Raw genomic sequence first — 27,933 nt, forward strand, 5'->3', positions numbered from 1 at the left:
ATAAAATCTTGTAATCATAAAATTTTTGCTTTGAAAACTGGAAGATTTTCTTTGTTCATAAATCATTTAGTCATCATGAAAGAGTAATCAAGGGAACCAAGGTTATAGCGGTAATCAAAAGAATGTAATCCAGGGACAAAGACCAGACATGGAAAACAGACATACACAACAAAGAACATAAAGTAACTAAAATCATACATACAAAGTAATGAAAGTAAATGAGCAACTCGGACTGCACTAAAAACTGGGAGCATGGACCAGGTGCACCAGTAGGGATGTTTTCTTTTCATAAAATAACTCACTAAAAGAATCAACTAAACAAAAACCCGGTAAGGAGCCTCATTCATTAAACAAAACCCCCATGATGAGCCGCATTCATTAAACAAAAAAACCCATGAGGATCCTCATTCATTAAACAAAAAACCCATGAGGAGCCTCATTCATTAAACAAAAACCCAAAGAGGAGCCTCATTCATTAAACAAAAACCCAATGAGGAGCCTCATTCATTAAACAAAAAAAAAACCATGAGGAGCCTCATTTGTTTAACAAAAACCCAAAGAGAAGCCTCATTCATAGAATTTGTGTTAAGGATCAACATGAACAGTAATTAAAGTAGCCATCAGAAACAACCAGAATAAATCACAAATTTATAATGAAAAGTATCTAATATTAAGTTACCTCACAATAAATATAAATATATGCCTTTGGCCTTGGGCCATATATTATATAATTCAGTATTTTTCGATTAGTAATAAAATATTCTTTCATGAAAGAATTCAGAATGTGTTTCTGCATTTTAATACTTAAAAAAGTTTGTATGCAAACTGATGTCAAGAACTAGAATGATGAAAAACCAATAGGATTATTATCCTTCCATCTATTGCTCCCCTTCATTGTTTCTAGACATTTTGTTAATAAGATCCAACACAATATAAGTGAATCCTATGACATCTTTGTGTATTCTATGCTGTGGACCTCATACAATTATGAAATGTTTTCAAACTGCTCAGGTAACTGTAAAAAAATAAGTCATTTGTTCAATATATACATGTACTTACCAACAATTAAACGTTCTTAAACTGTGAAAGAAAATTACAGTAAGTGGAAGCTATAAAAACATAATTCTGCTCTTGAGTTTTACAGCTAGTCGAGTCATTATAAAATCTACTGATGAACTTCCTTAGGCAAATTTTCATCATGTAAAATTCATGTGAAAATCATATGAAGTTGATGTTAAATCAACATGAACTTAATCTGCAATAATTTCACGTGAAGTTCACAAGGTTCCATGTGGAAATCATGTCAACTATCTTAATGCCAATTTCATGTGAAGTTCACAAGGTTCCATGTGGAAATCATGTCAACTATCTTAATGCCAATTTCATGTGAGATTCACAAGGTTCCATGTGGAAATCATGTCAACTATCTTAATGCCAATTTCATGTGAAGTTCACAAGGTTCCATGTGGAAATCATGTCAACTATCTTAATGCCAATTTCATGTGAGATTCACAAGGTTCCATGTGGAAATCATGTCAACTATCTTAATGCCAATTTCATGTGAAGTTCACAAGGTTCCATGTGGAAATCATGTCAACTATCTTAATGCCAATTTCATGTGAAATATTTGTGAAATTCATGTGAAGAATTTGATTGTGTAGTTTTACTGGATAATTGAAAATATATTTAAACCTTAAATCAAACTTATATTAAAATACCTATGAAATGATAGAAAGTTTATATCTCCTTGTAAATTGTGCGGTTAACTACATAAGACATGTTTCTGACCAACACTATGAAGTCAACCATCTTATTAACTATATAAAATTCAATACAATTCCTCTGGAAAAAGATTTGTCATATAATATGATTAGTTAGAATGGATGAATTACAAAAATCTGGAGTATTGAAGGACCAACTTCCAGCTTAAATAAATGTGAAGAGTATGTTTAAGGTCAGTTACAGTACAGTTTTTGTAATGACAGGCATCATAGCTACTCTATTTTCCACAGCAATTAATGAAGTACATTATAAATGCAATTTAATCAAATCATATCTAACAAAACATCACTAACAGAAATGTGCAGATCTCAAAAACAATAAAAACTTCAAATGGTTTAAAGGTATATGCCTGCACTACGATTAATTCAATAAGTTCTTTTTACTGAACAATTAGAGGCTCTTTAGATTCTTAAATCTTAAAACCTAGGAATTAAAAGTGCATGTTCCTTGATCTAATAAAACAAAAAATAAAATAAATTAGAGAGCCCTTATTAGACATGTATCATGGTTAAGTATTAACGAAAAAACAAACCATAACGACTTTGCAATAATATGTAGAGGTCTTCAATGGTTACTTAACCCTGGACAAGTCAAATACAGACCATCTGTAGAGGTCTTCAAAGGCAATTTAACCATGGACAAATCAAATACATATCATCTGTAGAGAGCTTCAGTGGTACCTTAACCCTGGACAAGTCAAATACAGATCATCTGTAGAGGTCTTCAATGGTAACTTAACCATGGACAATTCAAATACAGACCATCTGTAGAGGCCACTTAGATCATCTTTGTATCAAATTTTTAAGAGAATAATTAGATTCTGTAGAGATTCTCCCTTTCATATTCCAATTAAGTTTGGTTAAAATCAGTCAATGGTTTTCATGTAAATGAGCAAAAGTTTATCATGTTCATATGTAACAAAAAGAGACAATGGATGCAAAAAAAAAAAATATTGCAACGTCTCGCTTTGATCTTCGCAAATGCTGTGGACAAAGAGACCTAAAAAGCTATGACATGTTTGAGTATCCCTCAACATAAGTCCTGTTTAACACAGACTAACAATTAACATACCCCAAACTCTAAAAATATAGATCAAAGTAATACCAGGAAGCTGCACCTGATGTTGTAATAGGTTGCTACTACTTATCCCCCATCTATATATAGACACAAATGTATACCAAATTTGAAATAAATCCTTCATATTGGGAGTTTGGATATTACATAGTACCAATTCTACAGTATCGTTAGAATCTAAATCATGTATTATTACATAGTACCAATCATACAGTATCATTAGAATCTAAATCATGTAATCGATAAAAGTCATTAAGTATCTTAATAACAACATCCATAGCTGTAATATACTGCTCAATGTCTGACATGAGTGATTGGGTAAATAGTGTCCCACTTCTCTCCTCTCCTGGTACGGATAAATGGGTCAAGAACACATTTCTGTATGGCAAAGCTTTAGAAGCTACCTGAAAATATATATAAGTTATTATGATATTTACTACACATTGAAAACTAAAATGTCATAATTAAAGAAAAGTCTTAAACTTTTAAATTGGCCACCATAAAACAAACCTGTCCCTTTGATGGGCCCTACAAGGTAAAAGATGCCTACCAAAAGCAAATGGGGAGAAGGAAAATTGAAAATGAGTTAAAAGAGTTAAAATTAACATGGGGTAAAGCAGAAGTTCTGGTCAAGAGTTGAAAATGTCATGGAGTGAAGCAAAAGTTGTGGCAAAGAGTTAAAGTCTAGTAGTCTTCTAAAACCTACTGCCATAGAACAAGAAGCACCTCTAAAACCAGCAGCCAAAGAACAAGATGTCCATCTAAAACCTGCAGCCATAGAACAAGATGCCCCTCTAAAACCTGCAGCCACAGAATACGATGCCCTTCTAAAACCAGCAGCCATAGAACAAGATGCCCCTCTAAAACCTGCAGCCACAGAATACAATGCCTGCCCTTCTAAATCAGCAGCCATAGAACAAGATGTTCCTCTAAAACCAGCCGCCACAGAACAATATGTTCCTCTAAAACCAGCAGCCATAGAACAAGATGTCCATCTAAAACCTGCAGCCACAGAATACGATGCCCCTCTAAAACCAGCAGCCATAGAACAAGATGTCCATCTAAAACCAGCAGCCATAGAACAAGATGTCCCTCTAAAACCTGCAGTCACAGAATATGATGCCCCTCTAAAACCACAGCCATAGAACAAGATGTCCATCTAAAACCAGCAGCCATAGAACAAGATGTCCCTCTAAAACCTGCAGTCACAGAATATGATGCCCCTCTAAAACCAGCAGCCATAGAACAAGATGTCCATCTAAAACCAGCAGCCATAGAACAAGATGCCCCTCTAAAACCTGCAGCCACAGAATACGATGCCACTCTTAAACCAGCAGCCATAGAACAAGATGCCCCTCTAAAACCTGCAGCCACAGAATACGATGCCCCTCTAAAACCATCAGCCATAGAACAAGATGTCCCTCTAAAACCTGCAGCCATAGAACAAGATGTCCCTCTAAAACCTGCAGCCACAGAATACGATGCCCCTCTTAAACCTGCAGCCACAGAATACGATGCCCCTCTAAAACCAGCAGCCATAGAACAAGATGTTCCTCTAAAACCAGCAGCTATTTACCATATGGAAGTTATATTGATGGGTGTAAAACATTGAGGCAAATAGGTATAAACATTGGCACTTTTAATTTTTATGGAAGCTTAAATGTGCAGTTAGTACTTAAGCACAGACTATAATATTTGGCATAATTTATTTTGGGGTTTATAGACAGACAATAAAGTATGTCAAAAATAGAACCTGAACATAATTACCCACTATGTGGTATGTCAAATCACTTGAAATTTCAATGAGTTCTAGTTTGTCAGTATAGGGTTCATAATTTTTTCTGTAAACTAACATCTATATTAATTTCTTTAAACATTTTAAAACATTCTGTATAAAGCTTCCACATAGTAGATTCCTACTTGACGTACAGTTTTGTTGATATTTCCTTTTCATCAACCTGACAACCCTACATGAAAATGGTACAGCTTGTGATATTTCCTTTTCATCAACCTGACAACCCTACAAGGAAGTGGTACAGCTTCTATCCAATTTATTCATTCGATAATTAATAATTACAAAACTACGAATGATTTGCAGTTTCGGCATCACATGTTTTTGTTACCACTGAAAGATTGACATGACAATGATGGATTTTTAATTTTATTTCTTAATTTAACAAGCATTCTGACAGTATTGCTGATGCAATACAGTGTCCCCTTCCAACCTTTGAACTCATTGCCTTTATGAGATTTTTTTTATATATGTGAACTAACAATGGATGGTGTTATTTTTTAACAATCAAGAGAAAATAACTCTTGAACAGCAAAAGCACATTCCATCAAAATCAAACCTGAGCTTCATTTTACAGTAGATAATAACATTTTTGCATTACAGAAAGCTGCATAAAGACATTCTCTTTCTATCACCTGGAAAGTTGAAACAAACTTCGTTATTATGAATTAAAAGGCAAATAACTCTAGAATGACAGCAGCAATTTGCATCAAAATGATGAAACATAAAATTTTATGTAACTTTCTATGTCAAAGGGCCATCAGTTCCATATACACCATTTTGCCGCAATATTTAAATTTCATTTTTAACTTATGATAAGACTAGCTAAGAAGTATGAAATCAATTAGATGAGGCATTATAAAGAAGTCTGGAAAACATAAAATTTTATGAAATTTTCTATGTCCAAGGGACACAACTTCTGTAAAAATCATTCAACCGTAAGGTTATTCGAACTTGTAACTTGTCATGATAAGACTATATCCCAAATATGAAATCAATTGGTTGAAGCATTACAAAAAAAAGTCCGAAAAACATAAAATTGCATGAGATTTTCTATGTCCAAGGGCCATAACTTCTGTAAAAATCGTTCAACCGTTACGTCATTCAAACTTAACTTGTAACTTGTCATGATAAGACTATATACCAAATGAATGAGGCATTACAAAAAAAAGTCCGGAAAACCAAGTGTGACTGAAGGACTGACAGACTGACGGACAGAGCGCAAACCTAAGCCCCCTTCGGCATTGGCCGAAAGGGGACAATAAATCAGGTAATGTATGAAAATTCTCCCAGTCACTTCAATTCATTCGTGTACGCAATGGTGCTGCAAATGTACTGTTTAATCATAAAATCAACTAATCAGATAAATCATAATCACAGGTGACTTGGCCAATATACTGACACACACCTGTCAATAAATTTCCAATAAACAATTAGGGATAGGAAACACAGCTGAATGTACAAACCTTTAGCTGGATTAACATCCAACAATATTCACATCTATATATGATGCCCAATACTTCTTAAAAACTTAATCATAATCCCTTCAAGTGATTTTGGAGGAATTGGGATTACAGTGCATTAACATGTAAAACACAAGTTGATATCTCCCTTTGGAATTCTTGAAAGTAATCATAATTCCTTATATATATCTAAATTTGAAACTAATATAACAAGAATAAGTACAGTGTATAAGTCAAAGAGAAAACAACCCCACTGGGATGAAAAAAGCAGCTCAAGGCCATCCATTGGTCTTCAATGAACAATGATGTTTTTGCAGCTGGCCCCAAAAACATCATAAAACCTTCTTATAAAACGACATCCAACCCTTTGAGTGGTTTAGGATGACTTGTTTATTTCTAAGAAATTTAAACAGATATACGGGCAGGATGAATCATATATAACCTAACTTTGTTTGCAGGAGGTATAACCACTATTTTTCAGTTCTCAGCTATGAATAAATGTTTAAAAGTTTTTTTTAAATATCATTTGTGAACCAAAAGAAAGAGGCTATAAGGACTACACACTTACTGCAAATACACCTCTCACAACCCAGCCATGGTAGTTCCTAAGAGTTTTTCCATAAGCTGTTCCAACAGCAAGAGACAAATCTACTTCCCCTCTCAAAATCTCATGCAGAAACTCTCTGATAAATTCCAGTCCCCTGAAAAGAAATACATATATAAGTTATAAGTGTTCACAGTTTTAATAAATAAAACATAATCTACAAGCCAATATGAGATTCATTCATGTGATTAAGAAAACTAGCACAGACCTGTTTATTCCTGTGTATGACAATCAGTATTTTTATGGGCATATTTTAATACAGTTATAAAATTCTGAGTTTTGTGACTTAACATAGATACTATGGACAGATACACAATCCATAATTCACAGAAACACTAGCAGATCTGTAAAGGTGAACACCACTGATTGTTTATCAACTCTAGCACATGTATATCATGTTCTAAGCTTTAGATAAGGGCTTTCATAAGGTACTTTTTAAAAGATATGTAGAATTTCTCCATTTCTAAAATTTGTATAGATAGTATCACCAGTATGGCAGTGATACCCTATAAGTTGAGATCTGTTACTGGAGACAGGGCAGGGATACCTATAGCTAAAGGGGGAGATGTATTACTAGAGACAGGGCAGTGATACCCTATAGCTATAGGGGGAGACTGGGCAGTGACACCCTATATCTATAGGGGCAGTTCTGTTCTTGGAGACAGGGCAGTGATACCCTATAGCAATAGGGGCAGATGTGTAACTGGAGACAGGGCAGTGATACCCTATAACTATAGGGGCAGATTTGTTACTGGAGACAGGGCAGTGATACCCTATAGCTATAGGTAGAATGGTACTATTTCTCATTGTTTTAGGTTGGCCTTTTGTGTACCCTACTTAAGTAAATACTCCCGGACACTGTGATTGGACAAATTGTGCTGATACCTAAAATGTTTAATTAATTCCAGGCACTAACATTATTATACATAAAAAAAAAATTGCATTAATTTATTTTTCAAACCATTTTATATAAATATTATGATTTTTTAAAATTTATGTGCTATTCACAGAAAAAGGGGAAAACTTTGACCCCAAACATTATTTACTTAAAATACCAAAGAATCGAGACAGTTTTGCTATGACTTTGATTGCAATTTTAGTTAGGGAAATGAAGATATGACTGTAAAAAAGTCAGTTTATAGTTCTTTCATTGTTTTAAAGGTGTGAATTTTTCAAAAGTTTCACTATGGTCAATATGGGAAATAAATAGTACCGTTCTACCTATACTGATTTTTGGCAAAACTGAGAAATTTAACGTTCCCGGTTTTTTTCTAATTCTTCTTGTACCTGAAATTAAAGAAATCAGCCCAGATAGCTGAAAAACACAAATATTAAAATCATTTGTTGAGCAGGTTCATGAAATTTTGCTGAGTCAACATTTCCAGATTGCTCCCATTATTCAACATGGGAAGATATAAAAATGCTCTGAAATAAAGTTTTGTCTATTTTTTGCTCCATTTCTTATATTTTCATGTTGATTGGGCACTTTTCTTATATTTAAGAACTTAAAACAATGATCATGTAATTATGCTTCTTTTACCACCCAACAATGCATAATTTTGGCCGGTATATGGTCCATAATGCAAATTCAAATTAAAATTGCATCTTTCGAGGCAGTACCAAATTTCAGGGATGAGAAATTCTATAATATAACAACCTGTGAGGATAAGTAGAATATTTTTAATTTGCTGTCTGTTTATTGTGAAATATAAGGTAAAAAAGAGGCTCCAGGTGGCCAACTTTAAAGGAAAGTTGTGGAACTAAGCATATTAAAAAACCTTATATCAGCCTTTCATGGTGATCCTTCTTAACATTTTGGAAATTTTGCATAAAATAGACCTAAATTGAAATAATTCAATATTTTGCTTCCATTTAAACCACTTTTATGCAAACCAGAAGTAATTTTTATATTACCTACATGACTGAGCAATCTAGGAAATATGTTTAAGTTCTATGAGAGTATGTTTATCACTATATTTAATAGTTTTTAGGAGATATACTTTATTTTTCCTCTTTTAGTCATGTTTTATTAGTTTACAATGTAAATTCAGACATCAATAATAATTTCTGATATTTTCTTGGTTATACTAAAGTGTGGAATGGAGTTGGTGATGTGGTTTTAGAAAATGGTACTACTATGAATAAAAGCTGTTTTAGCCTCATTTAGATGAAAATATGCATATTTATGCAGTAATCTAAGTAAATCTAGATTCAAAAAAGGTTCTGACAACAACTTTCGATGATTCCAAAGCATAAACCTAAAATATCATATATTGATACAGTCATGTCAAAAATCATACTCTATGTAAGTGGGGTTAAGTATAGAAAAATGCTTATGATGATAAGACAAATGAAAGAAAGTAACTGATTTCATTATAGAAAATCTCAATAATAACTTGCGACTCATAATGTGACTTTTGTTTATGATGTTAAGTTTCAAGTTGTCGGTATAGGGGCTGATGTGTGACTGGAGACAGGGCAGTGATACCCTATGGCTATAGGGACAGATGTATTACTGGAGACAGGGCAGTGATGCCCTATAGCTATAGGGGAATATGTATTACTTTTTAGACAGGGCAGTGATACCCTATGGCTATAGGGACAGATGTATTACTGGAGACAGGGCAATAATGCCCTATAGCTATAGGGACAGATGTGTTACTGGAGACAGGGCAGTGACACCCTATAGATATAGGGGAAGATGTGTTACTGTAGACAGGGCAGTGATACCTTCTAGCTATAGGGGAAAATGTGTTACTGGTGACAGGGAAGTGAATCCCTATAGCTATAGGGGTAGATTTGTTACTGGAGACAGGGCAGTGATACCCTATAGCTAAAGGGGCAGATGTGTCACTAGAGACAGGGTAGTGATACCCTATAGCTATAGGGGAAGATGTGTTACTGGTAACAGGGCAGTGATACCCTATAGGTATAGGGAAAGATGTGTTACTGGAGATGAGGCATTGAGACCCTATAGCTATATGGGCAGATGTGTTACTGGTGACAAGGCAGGGATCCAGAAAAAGGGATATTTGTAACTGGTAATGTGTGCAGTGATCAAGATAGGGGGAAAATTTATCAGTGACATGACAGATATCCAGATAGGGTCAGATTGTTACTAGTGACATGTCAGTGATCCAGATAGGAGAAGATTCATTTTTGGTGACATGGCAGTAATCCAAATGATGTTATTTTTGTCTGGCAGTCAGGGTGATTCCCATGTAACCCCTCCCCCCCCCAGAGGTAATCATACTAATCTACCCAAACCTTTTCATCCAGAGCAGTGCCATTGTAGCTGAGTTAGACAGTAGATGTTGTTTCTGACTCAGTTCTGCTAAAATCATCTTTTGTAATGTTGTGAAATGTGCTGTATTGGTTGAATACTTCTGGTGGATTTTCTGTAAAATAATAATCACGCAATCATTTAAGTATTAACATACTCCCACACCAGTCTTTTTTTGGGCCTGTCCCAAGTCATGTATTTATGGCCACTGTACAGATATGTCTTGTTTTCACCTTTAGTTTATTTTTATGTTACTTGGTATATAGGGGAAAATCACTGTACCTGTGTATAATGACGTTTTGAAACCAGTTGCAGCCAGCCCTGTGGTATGAGAGGTTTCCTTGTTGTTCATTGAAGACCAAAGGGTGGCCTTTGGCTGACAATTTCATTAACCTGGGGTTTTTGTCTCTTTGACATATACACCATACCTATTCTCATTACTTTGTTTCCTTACAGCAGCCCTTTCACAAAAAATCCTAAGAGCAAAATTAGTTATAAGTTATGATGTCACAATACCTTGATCTATTATGACATCATCAGTTATGACTAACTTCACACTTACAATCTTTTGTGAAAAGAACTGCAGAGCTGTATTGAACATATATGAGTATTTATCTTCGTGAATGGAGATTATAAAACATATCTCTTTGGTATCCAGTGAAAAACTTTGATTTATAACATACAATCTTACTCATGTTACTAGTTATTACTGTTACATGTAAATAACAAATAATGACTCAAGTCAATCACAGTCTAACTTTTGCAATATAGAACATTGTGATTTTCTACATGAGTTACATACTTTTGAAATGCTTTCATTTTGGCTCTTAGTTCCAAAACAAGTATGACATCCACATCAAGTTTCCTTTTGTAGTTTGGAAAACAGAAATCAATAACTCTGGTTTGTTTCCATGGTAATCAAAGCTTTTTCAATCGTAGTCTTACAATGCATTGAATTTAAAACACTTATATAAAATATGAACCAATTACAGCCTGTAATCTATGATTATATTACAGCATGCTGCCTTGCTCTATAACCTTTGACCTGATTATACCCTGTGATCACACATACCCTAATATTGCCTTGGAAATCCATTTTCACTGGAGCAAAAGCCGTGGCATTAAACTTGTCTACAAACAAAGAAGCATGTTATCAAAACACTGGTTTCAATAATTAAAATATTCTGCAGATTAATTTCATAAGATCAATTTCTAAGACTTAACAAACTTTTAATGGCATGTTTAGCTTGATTAAGTGTGTAGACCTTGAGTAATCTTCACAAGTATGGACATTTAATTCATATGCTTAAAAGGGAAGACAAACTGACAAACAGACACATAATTATACAGAAGTAAGTTGTCCTGCAAGTCCCTGTTGATAATTACTAACCAAACAAGGGTAATATGGCCTTCGCTGCTCTAAGGAAATCTTCTACAGGAATGCTTCCATCGTTATCTAGGTGGATATCCATAAAACTGCAACAAAAATAGAGATTATTAAAGGAATGGAATATGAATAAAAAACTGTAACATGTTATATCTCTAAGTTGGATAATCTCTTTTTAGAGTCTTTCAATACCAATTTTATTCTTTCATCTACATACCATGTATAACCTTTCTATAAAATTTCATCATAATCCCTTCAGTTATTTAGGATGACTACATAAGTACATTTCGAGGGGGAGTTGTCTTCAAGAGGTTTTGACAAGTAAAATCATTGTTAGATTATCTTCCTAAGGAGTCATCCGACAAACTATAAATTATCCTAAGGAGTCATCCGACAAACTATAAGTCTTCCATCTATATATATGATGCCAAACCTTCTAGTAAGATTTCATCACTTGAACAATTTAGGAGTAGTCCCACTTACAATAAATGTGGCCACAAACAGACTGTGATTCGTATATATTCCTCCTAAACTTTGTGGGGTACAATAAACATTTCGTTAAAGTTTCATATACATTTCTGCAGGATATTTAGTATCATAGCCCAAAAACAGAATACCATCCCATTTTATTAAAGTCTAAAGACTAAAAATAGAAAAAAAAATCAGAATTTCATTAAAAAAAAATTGAAAGGCAGCTGACATCAAGAGTTATAAAACTTATTTATATTCTAGATTGATTGATCATGTAGGTATTAAGACTTCTTTCTTTGGAATTTACAGTTTCGATTTTCGTGCCATATTTCTCAACTAATGCCATCATACATATACTTACGTCAATAAAGTTAATCTAAATATACTGGAGATATACACAAGTACATAAAACACATGACAAAAGTAAAATAACCACATCTATGGTAATAACAGATTAGAGTAGGATTAAATTGAAAATATGTTTCACATTTTGCTAGAAAATGAATGTTCCCAGTCAACATTAGGCATAAATTCCTCTGTTTAAAGTTAACCTTATGCTAGTGCTTAAGTTGCATGGATATATGACCTGAGTATATGTGAAGACATGTTCTCTAAGCCAATTGAATTATTAGAAGTTAACTAGTATGGAGATAAAATAATACCTGGTATCCATTGTCGAGAAAAATGTAGGAATTTTAGCATCAATGGCGTCCTTAAATTCCTCTTCACTATTCACACTTGTTGTTGACATTGATTCAACACTGATCAAGTTAGTCTCTTGTTTTATCCTATCTAATGATGGAATGTGTGCAGAATCATGGTCCATATTATTTGAAGGCAATGCATTGTGGGATATATTCTGAAAATTGTTCCCACTTTGTGGCAATGCATTATGGGAAAAATTTTGTGATTGACTGCCTGGTGAAGTAAGAACACCTGTGATGTCCATTTCAGAAATAGAGTGACTTGAAATTGATGACTCAGAAGTAGTTCTATTCCTGGTAGAGTTAGTTGTGATTGGTGACTCACTGCCTGATCTACTCCTTGGTGAGTGTCTGCAAAACATAATATTTTTTATAACTGATAAACAATGTTACTTTAAAAGCTTTGTTCTATAGAAAGCCTAATACCATATTACTAGAAATTTGCTATTGTGATGATCTAATGTAATGTAACTTGTAGGTGATAGCCAGCTTTACAGAGCAGGTTTGCTGCACTCACTTCACAGAAACTGAAAAGTCTGTACCTCATGGTGATATCTTTTTTGTATATATTGGTTCACAAAAAGATAAAATTTATATGTCAGATCTTAATAGCTTTCATCTTAGTTTAATCAGACTTGATTTTATCTTGGTAATCTTTACAAAATGTCGGAATAGAATATTCTGTATAACACAAATACCAGACTATGAATTGTTACATTTCATAATTTATAATTTTTTTTTTAACAATGTCTTTCTGACACACCCATATTTTGTGATACTCACCTCTTGGCATCTCAATTACAATTGATATTGCACAGCTGATGTTGGCAGTTTACATTCATGAATAAATTACTTTCTGAGGCAAAATTAATTGAGTCAATAGTAATTGGTAAAAACCTAAACAAGTATTTACCAAAAATCTGTTTGTTTTAAAAACAAACCATCCAAAACAAATACACATCAAAAACTGGTTAAACCTGACTCAAACAAATTAAATGTATGCCAAAATATTTCTTTTAAAAATGGAGATGAAGATACTCAGTATCAAAGTTTTGAAAATTACCCAAAAATTACAGTTAATTTTGCTTTTGAGGTAAATGTTATATAATCCACTGATAATCAATTAACATTTGTCCCGTAACTGATGGAAATGATCTTACGCTTCGTGAGACATTGTCCTATGCAAGCCATGTTTTGTCTGAAATAAAAAAAATTGATTACAAGAAACATGCAATAAAATATGGATCCTGCCTCAGGTTAATATGATCCAGGAGGTCAAAAGTATTTACTCAGAATAACACATTAAAACTTATTACATTTGTGAGTTGCAATGATGATAACTTGTTTCAAACATCAAAGGTTTGGAACTAGAACTTCCAGTTGACCTTACTGAAATAGTGACTTCATCAAAATTCTATTTTAAACTCAACAAAGCAATAACAAACCACTCCAGCATGATACAGCTGAATAGTCAAGTATGAACACACCACTCACGACCGATACAGCTGAATAGTCGAGCATGAACACATCATTCAAGCTTGATACAACTGAATAGTCGCGGATGAACAAAATCCAAAATGAACTCATTGTTACATCCTACATCTATTATATGTACTCCAAGGAAGAAAAACATCAAAATGAACAGGTAACCAGTTTATTTTCCCAATTCTTAAACATTCTAAGAAATAAACAAAACATGTAATTAATAAAAAAAAATCATTTACATTGCACTGACTCAGCTTTACACATCTTTAAATTTGGATGCAAACTTTTATATAACATTAACACAAAACCAATCAATATACCCTCAAACAATTTATGTTGTGTTGAAATAAATTAAGTAAACTACTACAGGAAAAACACTTTTGCACTTCCTTTTTTTCCCTTATTTTTAGATGCCTAAGCAAACAACCTTTTAAAATAAGTCAGAAACTTTCAGATGCTATAAAGTACCTTGTACATACACTTCACCCTTATCCATTAACTGTCAATAAAATGTACTGCTGGGTGCAGCCTGATACAGCTGAATAGCTGAATATGAACACACCACTCAAGCCTGACAAAGTTGATAAGCCGAATATGAACAAACCACTCAAGACTGATACAGCTGAATAGTCGAGTATGAACACATCATTAAAGCCTGATACAGCTGAAAAGCTGAATATGAACACACCACTCCAGACTGATACAACTGAATAGTCCTGGATGAACACACCACTCCAGCATGATACAGCTGAATAGTCCAGTATGAACACACCACTCACGACTGATACAGCTGAATAGTCGAGTATCAACACACCACTTAAGTTTGATACAGCTGAATAGTCGTGTATGAACACACCACTCACGACTGATACAGCTGAATAGTCGAGTATAAACACACCACTTAAGCTTGATACAGCTGAGTAGTGAGTATGAACACACAACTCAATCTTGATACAGCTTAACAGTCGAAGATGAACACACCACTCAAGCTTGATACAGCTGAACAGCTGAGTATTAACACAACACTCAAACATGATACAGCTGAATACTCAAGTATGAACACATCATTCAAGCTTGATACAGCTGAATAGCTGAGTATGATCACATCATTCACATGATTCAAACATGACACAGCTGAATAGTTGAGTATGATCACATCATTCAAACTTGATACAGCTGAATAGTTGGGTATGAACACATCATTCACATGATTCAAACTTGATACAGCTGAATAGTTGAGTATGAATGCATCATTCAAGCTTGATACAGCTCTGAATTTTGATTTCAACTAAATGTTTAACACAGGATAAGAAATTGACCAGAATCAAAGTGTCCCCTTTTTGGCCATTTATTCATAAATAGTTCTAGTCACAACCCCAAAAATCAATTTCAGTTCTTTTAAAGGTATGGCACCCTCTTGAAAAAATGTCACTTTTCAGTCAAGTAATTTTCAGGACATCATGACAATGTTGGCTTTTTTGGCCCTTAATTCCTCAGCAATTCAAGTCACAATACAAAAGTTAATGGCAGTCTTCATTTGTGGTATATTTTCTATAATGAAACTGATCATTTCCTCCCCTTTTGGCACCAATTTACAAGTGACCACCCCAAAATCAATCCCAGCCTTCCTTCTCAGGTATGGCTCCTTGTGGTGTAATTCCATAAAGATGCATTCACTTTTACATGTTTTAGTCAAGTTATCGTCCAGATATCATGAAAACGCTTGTTTCTTGCCCCTTTTCCCCCAAATTCCTAAATAGTTTGTGACAACCCTCTAAATCCATTCAAGCATTCCTTTTGTGTTATGGCACCAAGTGGTATAACTTAAACATTGTTAAAAATAAAGATCCATTCACTTATAGTCAAGTATTGGCCATAAATCATGGAAATGCTTGTTTATCGTCCCTAATTCCTAAACGATTCTTGTGACAACCCAAAAAATGAATCCTAGTCTCTTTTTTTTTGGTATTGCAACTTTTGGTACATGTATAACTTCATAAAAATCCATATAATTATACTCAAGTCTGGAAACTTAATTGTCTATAGAATGGTGATCACAGCAAAAATGTAGGCTCTAGATAAGACACTTAAGTTTCAGAAAAAGCCAGAATTATACTATCGGTACTTTTGAACAAACCCTGGTAACAAATGAATCAAAAAATAGGATTTCAAACACAATCATTGTCCCTGGTTATTAACGGTAGTGCCTATAACCAAACTTCCCAATCTTTCTTCCTTTAGTTACTTTAGTTGACTTTTACTCAAATATGTAAGTTATTAGGTCTTCAGATGACAACATGGTAAACAACTTCACTTAACTATCATTAACCTTTTTGTTTTTAAGTATAATTATCAGACAAGAGGTGATTCATGCATGTCAAAACTAACAAAGTTCACTTTTATTTCTTATTAAGAAACTGCAACCACATGGCCAGTCTTTATTAAGAAAATATGACCACATGGCCAGTCTTTATTAGGAAACTGTGACCACATGGCCAGTCTTTATAAGGAAACTATGACCACATGACCAGTCTTTATTAGGAAACTGTGACCACATGGCCAGTCTTTATTATTAAACTGTGACCACATGGCCAGTCTTTATTAGGAAACTGTGACCACATGACCAGTCTTTATTAGGAAACTGTGACCACATGGCCAGTCTTTATTAGGAAGCTGTGACCACATGGCCAGTCTTTATTAGGAAACTGCAACCACATGGCCAGTCTTTATTAGCAAACTATGACCACATGACCAGTCTTTATTAGGAAACTATGACCACATGACCAGTCTTTATTAGGAAACTGTGACCACATGGCCAGTCTTTATTATTAAACTATGACCACATGGCCAGTCTTTATTAGGAAACTATGACCACATGGCCAGTCTTTATTATTAAACTATGACCACATGGCCAGTCTTTATTAGGAAACTGTGACCACATGGCCAGTCTTTATTATTAAACTATGACCACATGGCCAGTCTTTATTAGGAAACTGTGACCACATGGCCAGTCTTTATTAGGAAACTGTGACCACATGGCCAGTCTTTATTAGGAAACTGTGACCACATGGCCAGTCTTTATTATTAAACTATGACCACATGACCAGTCTTTATTAGGAAACTATAACCACATGGCCAGTCCTTATTAGGAAACTGTGACCACATGGCCAGTCTTTATTAGGAAACTGTGACCACATGGCCAGTCTTTATTATTAAACTGAGACCACATGGCCAGTCTTTATTAGGAAAGTATGACCACATGACCAGTCTTTATTAGGAAACTATGACCACATGGCCAGTCTTTATTAGGAAACTGTGACCACATGGCCAGTCTTTATTATTAAACTATGACCACATGGCCAGTCTTTATTAGGAAACTGTGACCACATGGCCAGTCTTTATTAGGAAACTGTGACCACATGGCCAGTCTTTATTAGGAAACTGTGACCACATGGCCAGTCTTTATTATTAAACTATGACCACATGACCAGTCTTTATTAGGAAACTATAACCACATGGCCAGTCCTTATTAGGAAACTGTGACCACATGGCCAGTCTTTATTAGGAAACTGTGACCACATGGCCAGTCTTTATTATTAAACTGAGACCACATGGCCAGTCTTTATTAGGAAAGTATGACCACATGACCAGTCTTTATTAGGAAACTATGACCACATGACCAGTCTTTATTATTAAACTATGACCACATGACCAGTCTTTATTAGGAAACTGTGACCACATGGCCAGTCTTTATTAGGAAACTGTGACCACATGACCAGTCTTTATTAGGAAACTGTGACCACATGGCCAGTCTTTATTAGGAAACTGTGACCACATGGCCAGTCCTTATTTGTCATTCAGACTATATAATCACATAGAAACGATGTATGTAGATTTTAAAATTTTAAAGCATTGTTTTATTGGTGGGTTTCTTTCTGCACCACAAACTACCCTACAATTGGCAGTGTCTGAATTTTATGTGGATTGGTACTTCATTGTTGTTCTAATCTCTGACAAAAAAACCAACCTTTTTAGGGGGAATATGTAATGGAAGGGTTGGCTTTGAGGAATGTATAGGAGATGTCTGTTTTCCAGTCTCCATACCAACACCAGCTTTAGCTAAAGCCATACACTCTTCTAATGTCTGTATAAATGTGTCACAAGTTGGTCCCAGCAAAGATGTTGCTTCTTCCAGCTTCTATATTCAGAAACAAGAAAAATAAAATATTGTAACTTGCTTAACATATTTTACAATAAAATGAAATTCATCTGCTTTAAAAGTTACATCTGCATCATAACAAAGGTTTTATATTGATATATTCTGTACTTCATCAAACATGTTAATAATGGACCTATACTCCTAAACCTTCAATAATTGAAAAACAGACTACAAAGCTACTTTACCTTACCATTGTTAACCCTGTACTGAAATTTTGACCTCCAATCTTGACTTCAATCTGAACACAATGATGGCCCTGTGTTGAAATTCAGACCTCTCAGCTGAACATTCTGCTAGTCCTGAATTAAACTTTTGTCCCTATACTTTCACCTGAATATCTGCTGACCTTGTTTTGAACTCTGACCTCTCACCTGAACATCCTATTAGTCCTGTATAGAACTTTCAACCCTACCAACTCTCCTGAAGATCTTGCTAGTTCCGTATTGAACTATTGCCCTGTATGCAACTTTTGACCTCTCACCTGAGCATCCTTCTGGTCCTGTACTGAACTTTTAACAGAATGAACCTGCTGCATCAGTAAATCACAGTAAAGACGAAGTTCAGACTTCTTTGTTCGTAAAAGGTCAGGTGACATATCTCCTACAAAATAAATGTTATTGATACATGTCATAGTGAAAAAATAGATTTCCTGATTTTAACACTTCTAGCAATATTTTATCTTTTCATTGCAATCCAGGGTAGACTGTTGATTAAACAATTATTATACACAAAGGCTTAATAAAAATTAGTTGTGAACATTATATAGAATTCTGCTAAACTTAACAGCTTTGGAGATATATGCAAAAAACATTTGTCTGACGCCTATGTTCTATTTTTAGTAATGGTGGTCATGTTTTTCAACTAATAAAAAAAAAACACAACAGTTCTTTGCAGAACACACTAAGGAAAAATCATACCAAATTTTGTTCTGATTGGTTTTGCAGTTTCAGAGAAAAAGTTTTTTTTTTAAAAAAACATATGAAATATGGGGATTGGTCTATTACTAGTTAGTTTATTAGAAAGGATAATGGTTGTAGTAAATACATCTCAGCCAATTTTGGCAACATCATGAATGTTTCTGACCTAATAGCGGCCAAACTTAGCACAATATTAGAGAAATCTTCAATTTTGTTGCATTTATGCACATATTTTTCTGTGGTTTTTGCCTAAAAGTGAAGAGGCCGCATCCCCATATATGTTGTATGTTTGTTTGTTGGGGTTTAACGTCCGAGCAGCAATATTTCAGCTATGTTCAGACGATGAACATGAAACTGATGATAAAATGAACATGAAATGATGATGAAATGAAAAAGGGATGGGACACAAGGACAATGGGGTCGACAAATTTTGATTGCCACTTGAAATAGGGAGAGATGGGTAGGGTCGGGCAATTTAGCCTCCTGTGGTGGAGCCCTATGGTTCCTACTCCGGGAGAATATCACGGTAGGGTTCTTTAGCGTGCTAGGAACGTGGCATCTTTCCCAACACGGTGCACCACTATGGTTTGCGGTCAGGTTTTCTGTATTATAGCCTGACAACCCCAGCATGTAACACGCCAGGGGTACCCCATTCAACCACCTGGAGCACACATCCCAGTTGCTCTGTGGGCAGAGTGCCCTAGCCCTCGGCTAGGGTTCTGAGCACTATTTAGTCGCCTTTTACGACAAGCTTAGCGCTGCTGCAGGCCTATTCTTTTAACACCCGGACCTGCACGGGGCCATATATATTGACTGTTGTGTCTTACAAAGATATACAAAGATCAAGAATGAACACACATGAGCAATATATATTTTTCACAAAAATCATCAAAAATATGCTGAAATATTGAGATTTTATGGATTTTTCAAAATTTATGCAATTTTGTTGGTGCTACAATGACGAGATGCTTTTTCTGTTTTGGCCTAAATCTTATTGAACTAGCTTTAGTAAACATTTATGTCCACAAAAACAATAAAAATCTTCATTTTGAACAATTTCAAAATTCAACATTGGCCATAACTGAACATTCTCCTTTGCAATCAATCCATCCCTTGAGAGAAAAAACAATTGTGATGAAAAAGATTTGATCGACGGACGACATTCAGTTACAATGCAAACCAAAGACTCATTGAATGGGCCAAGTATGAAAAACCTTGTACAGCTTTTACTAATCTTTCACCAGACTTAGCTGATATACCAGGTTATTGTGAGACTATTACCTGTACTAATCACAACATCTTCTGGTTTTCTACCATTCATCTTTGATGCCTTAGCTGATCCTAATGCTACCAGCCATTGCTGTCGTTCTTGAGGAGTGGCAGCTCTGACATAAAAATGTTGCTCCCCAGGTATAATAAGATCGAGTCTACAAGTATCTGTCTGGTGAACTATAACAACAATGTAATTAACTTTCAACAAAATAGAACAAAAGTACATTAAAGGAATAAAATGTCTGCAAAATGAGGTTTTATTACCACTGAGGCTAATAGATCAACATTTTTTTTAAAGCTCGACACATTCTTAAATCATTAAATATTTGATACTGTATAGGTTTTTGAAAGAAAGTGAATGAAAGTGTAATCAAGGGAACCAAAGGTTCTAGCAGTAATCAAAAGAATGTAATCCAGGGACAAAGACCAGACATGGAAAACACATACACAACAAAGAACATAAAGTAACTAAAATAATACATTCAAAGTAACAAAAGCAAATGAGCAACTCAGGACTCCACTAAAAACTGGTAGCATGGACCAAGAGGCTCTCAAAGAGCCTGAATCGTTCACCTCGCAAACAATGCCTTGTTAACTAAGTAAGTAAATGTATAATGCTTTGTTACCATGTTTGACCACAAAAACAGCATAAATTAATGAATACAGAGGGGCATTGGCCTGCTATACATTTGCTGAGAAAGAACATAAAATGAGGTTCCATGTAATTCATGGGCTGTACAACTTTTTCATTATTACCATTCAACTCGTGAGACCATACAATATAAACCAAATATCTTTGAAATCAAAACAAGTATAAAAATCTAGTTATTTATCTAGTTTCTAATAAAATGACAGCCATTTTGAAAATGGCTGTCCAAAACAAATTTTCATCACCACAATTTAAGGCACGAGACCGCAATTAATTTTCAAGTGCATTTCAATATACACATTTGAGCAGATTAAAAAAATTCCACCGGCGCAAACTGAATGAAACTTCTCTGGCCTAAAGATATGTACAAACAGGATTTTATATATAAATTGTAGAAAATTTTACCATCATTTTCTGAAATTAATACATATAATTGGGAGATGGGGTAAACATGACAAATGAACTGAGTTAAAAGTCCTAAATTTTAACCTTCTTCCACTGAACCAAATCACAACTTTTAGTCAGAATTGATTAATGAAAAAAAATCCCATGTAATTTTAACCTATTTTCTACCAATTAGAGGCAAAACTTCAGCAAATAAGTTTCCAGTAAAAATATGAAAAAATGTGGAAGGTACCTACTACCAAAGTTGGAACTATATTCGTATACAATGAAAACCAAGGGGAATTAATTGTGTTCTCGTACCTATTAGATCAATAAATGTGCCCAATTTGAATAAAAACTGCACTCATGTCAAGATGAACCTTTTTTGACTTCAAGTACAAAGTTTAATCATGATTAGTTGAAAAATATATAAGATATAGCAAATTTAGTATCAGTGGTACATTGCATGACTCGCATGTCCAATGGTCGAAGGAAATAAGGCCCCTCTAAAATGTACATTTTTTTTTAAATGCAATATTTTTGTGATTTTTTACATTGGTTGCATCATATTATGTGTATTTGGAACTATATTCGTATACAATGAAAACCAAGGGAAATTAATTGTGTTCTCGTACCTTAACTTAGAATACATTTGTACCATGTCTCCTAGAGAAACCAAACAATCGTTTGAATCTGAGCAACTGATGAAAATGACTGAAAAATGGCAGCCATTTTGAAAATAGCCACCTAAAAAAATTTTCAATACTACCAGTCAACTCAGAATATCATGTTTATCTGATGAGTATCTTCCATCTTCTTTATTCTCTAGTTGAGGAAAAATAGCAAAAAAGGCATTCTGACCCCTATTTTCCTCTTTTAGCAACAATGGCCATGTTTTCCAATTGATGAAAAATTTTAAATGATTGGTCAGTGCAGGATACACTAAGGAACAATTATGCCAACTTTCATTGAATTTTGCCACATGGTTTCAGGGAAGATGATTTTCAAATTGTACATGTGAAAAAAAAACAAACAAATCTGCTTCAAGGACTATAACTCCTAGTTAAGGAGACAAACCGTTATGAAAATTTTGGCATAGGTCCGTTTTCTGGTGGTGAGCAATATAATAGAAAATGTCAGAATTTTGCTTAATTCAACAGTTTTTGAGTCAATTGCAAACAAAAATGAATTTTGACTCCTATGTTCTATTTTTAATAACATATGCTATGTTTTTCAATATTTCAAAAATTTTATATCAGTTTGTGCAGATACCCCAAGGAACAACCATGCCAAGTTTCATTCCAATTTGTCAAGCAGTTTCAGAGAAAAAGATGTTTAAAAAAAACTAACAATGATACACGACAATGAACGACGCAAAGTCATGACAATTGCTCACACAGCCTTTAAGCTGGGTGAGTTAATAATTTATTAATAAATATTTGCAATTAATAGAAACAAGTAAATTGATTTAAAAAGGCACCTCCTTAGTTCTATATCAGACTAGGTACCACACTGAAGATAGGTCACATACAGAAATCACCATCACTGACTGAAGGTACAGTAGGTCACATACTGAAATCAACATAACTTACAATGTACCACATTGAAGGTAGGTCACACACAGAAATCACCATCACTGACTGAAGGTACAGTAGGTCACAAACTGAAATCAACATAACTTACAATGTACCACATTAGAGGTAGGTCACACACAGAAATCACCATCACTGACTGAAGGTACAGTAGGTCACATACTGAAATCAACATAACTTACAATGTACCACATTGAAAATAGGTCACACACAGAAATCACCATAATAGACAGGGTACCACACTGAAGGTAGGTTGCACACTGAAATCACCATAACAGACATGGTACCACACTGAAGGTAGGGATATACACTGAAATCACCATAGCAAACAGGGTACCACACTGAAGGTAGGTCACTTACTGAAATCACCATTATAGAGAGTACCACACTGAAGGTAGATCCCACACTGAAATCACCATAACAGACAGGGCAACACACTGAAGGTAGGTCATACACTGAAATTACCATAATAGACAGGGTACCATACTGAAGGCAGGTCAAACACTAATAACCATAACAGACAGGGTACCACATTGAAGGTAGGGTTACACACAGAAATAACCATAATAGACAGGGTACCACACTGAAGGTAGGTCATACACTGAAATCACCATAATAGACAGGGTACCACACTGAAGGTAGGTCATACACTGAAATTACCATAATAGACAGGGTACCATACTGAAGGCAGGTCAAACACTAATAACCATAACAGACAGGGTACCACATTGAAGGTAGGGTTACACACAGAAATCACCATAATAGACAGGGTACCACACTGAAGGTAAGGGATACACACTAAAATCATCATAACAGACAGGGTACTACAGTGAATGTAGATCACACACTGAATCACCATAACAGACTGAGTATCACACTGAAATCACCATAACAGACATGGTACCACACTGAAGGTAGGGATATACACTGAAATCACCATAGCAAACAGGGTACCACACTGAAGGTAGGTCACTTACTGAAATCACCATTATAGACAGGGTACCACACTGAAGGTAGGTTGCACACTGAAATCACCATGAGTGGCTACCACACTGAAGGTGGGGATACACACTGAAATCACCAGAATAGACAGGGTACCACACTGAAGGTAGGGATACACACTGAAATCACCATAACATATATAGGTATAACACTGAAGGTACAATGGTGCAACTTGAAGATAGATCACACACTAAAATCACCTTAAAAGGTGGGGGTCACACACTAATATCAGTGCATACATTAACAGATCTAAAAAGGCCTACCATTTTTCAATATACCCAACCGTGTGTTTAAAAAATTCTATATACAAACCCATGCATTAATTCTCATGTTATGGAGATGCATACATGTACAAAAGCCTCAATTCAAAGATGATTCAGAAAATTAAAGGCAATAACTGTATTTTGTGTACCTGTCCATTGTATCTTACTTGTAACAATGATGATAGAACCTCAACGTGTACCTCTAACAGAACAACTAATTACCTCTTATATCACAAACAGCCATTCTGATTGATCCTTTACAGCCATTGACAACTTCTTCCTGGGACTTGTAGTATGATAATATATCATTAGACAGTACAAACCATCGAGACTGCCAACCTTAAAAAAATAATGCAAAATGATCTACTAGATATTGTATCCTATTACAATAACAAGTTTTGAAATAGTTTGCATTTTCATTAAGGAACTTAAAAATAGCATCAAGAAATTCATGTTTGTATATTTTCAGGGAACAAGTCTTGGGAAGCACTTGCTAACTTCATTGATAAAAAATAATAAAAACATAGCTTTTTTCCTAAGAAAGGGATGGCCAAACATTCAACAGAATGATGGAATGCTTCTTTTAGCATGCTTAAATGATGGCACTAAAGCATACACATGTGTGATATACTAAAATGACATCGTAAGTCTTACCTTCAATTTATTATGAATGCACAGCAATTCTGCCCTGACATTTCAAACTATGATAACATGGACAGTGTATCAGGACAATGCAAACTATTTATTTAGTACTGAAAGTATTATTTAGTCCCTGATCAGACAATGCACCTACATGTACATGTAAAAAAGAGGTACTGGTACATTTTGGGTCCATCTGAAAATTGAAAATATTTCACTTTTCAGGGAATTTATACGGTAACAAAGATAAATAGGTAAGGCAGGTGATATTGTGAAAATATTGTAAAGATATTCTGCTTGGAAATGTACATGTATGCTAGGCAGTGTATATGTACATGTATATAAAGTCATGGACTATGATAGGAAACAAATTCAAAATGCTCATTCTATTCAATTTACACTTTACTCAAGAACTCTCTTTTGTGGACATTTGAAAGTATTTCCAATTGAGGCTTCTCATCTAGCATTTATTTGATTCCAGGGGATGTAATCACAAAATCAATACATGAATATACTGGGTTAATTCCATTCCAGTGGTCAAAATGCTAGTCTTTGATAAAAATTCAAAAACAACAAGTGATGGACATACGTGTATACAAAATGCATGTATTTTTGTTTCTATACATGTAGCATGAATATTCATCAAGATTGTAAATGCTGACCTACTTAAGGAATAAATGAATGACAAGGTTCATTAATGTTTTTGTTAAATCTTGTTCCAGTGCAAAGACAAAGTTCTTGGTCATGGGTGCATTCAATTATCATCAGACTTTGGTTAGGATCATCTTCTATCACAGCAGACCATTATTCAGAAAGAGATTAAACCAGTATACACCTGTATTATGTACTTGTATATTGGCAGTAATAGCCAGCGCAGAAAGCAAGAACCAGAGCATTACATGTAAAATAGCAAATGATCAGTTCATACCAATTCTAGAATTTTCATTGGAATGAATCCAATATAATACCATATTAAATTGATCTGAAATTTAAGATATTAAATTCACATATTAGTTTTTTTATAGAAATATTACAAATGTAAAATAATAGTAATTAGTTGATTTTAAAATACAATGTAGTAAGTATTGTAAACATTGACAAAAGAAACAATGAAATCTGTAGAATATATTTACTGCTCAGTGGTCATGTGATGTCATCATTGGTTTAATGAATCAGTTTGATGGATCAATGACTGATCAGAAACCAATTATAGTTGCCCGGATTGGTTCAGGTACTGTAAGTACTGCCAAAGAATGCATGTGCCTACAACTATTTGTCATTTACAGTGAAACTTAATACTTGTAAAAAAAGAATGCTGTGCTCACTCATAGGCAAATTATGCACACTCAATACACCATACATACTCAACCAAAATTCTGATTTCTCCACTCTTCACAGTGGAGTCACTTGTGTCCTCCACTGTGACTCCACCAAAGTAAAAACTAAGATAAAATTGCTCGATCTCTTTACTTTTCAGTATTTTTTTCTGCACATAACTGAGAAATATTATTAAACTGTTAGAACTATTAAATGTACCTTGGTATAGACAGGGTTAATAAACTACAAACAATTCTTGAAATGGTGACTCCACTGTGACTTCACTTATAATACATTATCAAACTGAGTCCGCCATACTGTTGGGCAGTTTGTGCATGTAAAATCAGAAGCTTATAAACAATATCAATAGCAGCTTCATTTTCGTGTACTTGGTAAATGCAATTAAGGACCACACCAGTCAAGTAACATTAGCTAGATTTGATGTTTTAATACATTGTACATATCGAATCTGCGCTTTTTCTCAGATAGGGATGGTCAAAACATGGCACCTTATGGCTTAATGTTTACGAAAATGACCTAATCAGCTTATCAATACCAGAAAATTCGACTCAAAGACATTTTCAACCATGACAACCCACAGTTCCTTACCAAAGCTGGACATTTTGGCCCATACATATATCAGACCATGACAATAGGAGATTGCATAAGGACAATAAAAAACTGTATATCATGACAAATTTTACTAATTTGGAAGTTAAAAAAAACAGGTGTGACAAAAATTATGACAGGATTAAGGTGTTTTAATTCACCTCTTTCTGGGAGTGTTTAAGGTGTCTCATATTATCTCCACTGTGGAGAGGGGAGAAATTAAAATTTATGTTGACAGTACGTCAGTAGTCTGCAATGCTACATTTGTGTCCACGAACGTACAATTGCTCTTTGTTACAAAATATAGGTATTTTCCCTTAATTACCAGAAAAATAATTTGTCCATTTCCATAGAACGCCTTCCATTGTGCGGGTCTGGGCCTGAGCCGCTGAGAACGACTTCCCTGTTTCAACTTCTCCGCCTGTTAGCGGCTCTTCTCTTCAGTGTCATGTCGTATTTCTGTAGGAAAACTAATCAAATCAATGTTCTAATCAATACTATTTTTCGTGTCTCTAGAAGATATAGTGTGTTCCATTAAAATAACGGTGAATTTTAAGCGGGCATAAACACTGACAGTGGCATAACATGCCAACTCATACCAAAACCAAATATAACCTTTACCTTTTAAATTGCAGAACATCCGGTTGTAAGTGCGATAAATCGTCACCTCTATCCGTCGTCACTTTTACCTTATTATTTTTTTTCATTTATATTCGGTTGACTATATTGTGTATGATGTAGTCCGAGGACTACATCAAGAAGTAAGACTGCGCCGAAATAGAACGGCGAAACGAAATAAAAAAGAAAGTAGGCCTACAAATGTAAGTCAGTAAGTAGTTTTGGTCGCGTGTTTCATATTAACAATAACCATAAGCTCCGGCCTATGAGCTTTCGTAACGAATTATACATTAAATAAACACAAGACATACAAATATTAAAACATATAAGCATGTAGACATATATATGGTAAGCCAAATGGACAAAAATTAGTGTTTTTTAATATTACTTATTCAATTTTAATATTA

At 34.6% G+C, this 27,933-nt stretch overlaps 1 protein-coding gene across 2 annotated transcripts; it reads right to left on the reverse strand.

The window, feature by feature from the left end:
- Positions 1–783: 783 nt before the first annotated feature.
- LOC148599871 (pleckstrin homology domain-containing family A member 8-like) lies at positions 784–27,520 on the reverse strand. Of its 2 annotated transcripts, none has more exons than XM_088557005.1 (12): positions 27,234–27,520; positions 24,566–24,682; positions 20,463–20,630; positions 18,746–18,864; positions 18,073–18,243; positions 13,721–13,758; positions 12,519–12,911; positions 11,389–11,474; positions 11,071–11,129; positions 9,983–10,113; positions 6,680–6,812; positions 784–3,260 (listed from the first exon to the last, which is right to left on the reverse strand). In XM_088557005.1, exons 1-12 carry the CDS (start codon positions 27,271–27,273, stop codon positions 3,063–3,065), a joined length of 1,653 nt encoding a protein of 550 aa, XP_088413131.1. In that variant the 5' UTR covers positions 27,274–27,520; the 3' UTR covers positions 784–3,062. The 2 variants fall into 2 exon arrangements, with proteins under 2 accessions (XP_088413131.1, XP_088413132.1); XM_088557006.1 differs by lacking the exon at positions 27,234–27,520 and adding an exon at positions 24,998–25,120.
- Between the last annotated feature and the right edge of the window lie 413 nt (positions 27,521–27,933).

The sequence above is a fragment of the Perna viridis genome, chromosome 13 (genome assembly GCF_037379345.1).
Source record: "Perna viridis isolate PV_CMFRI_1.1 ecotype Kerala chromosome 13, ASM3737934v1, whole genome shotgun sequence".
NCBI lineage: Eukaryota > Metazoa > Mollusca > Bivalvia > Mytilida > Mytilidae > Perna > Perna viridis.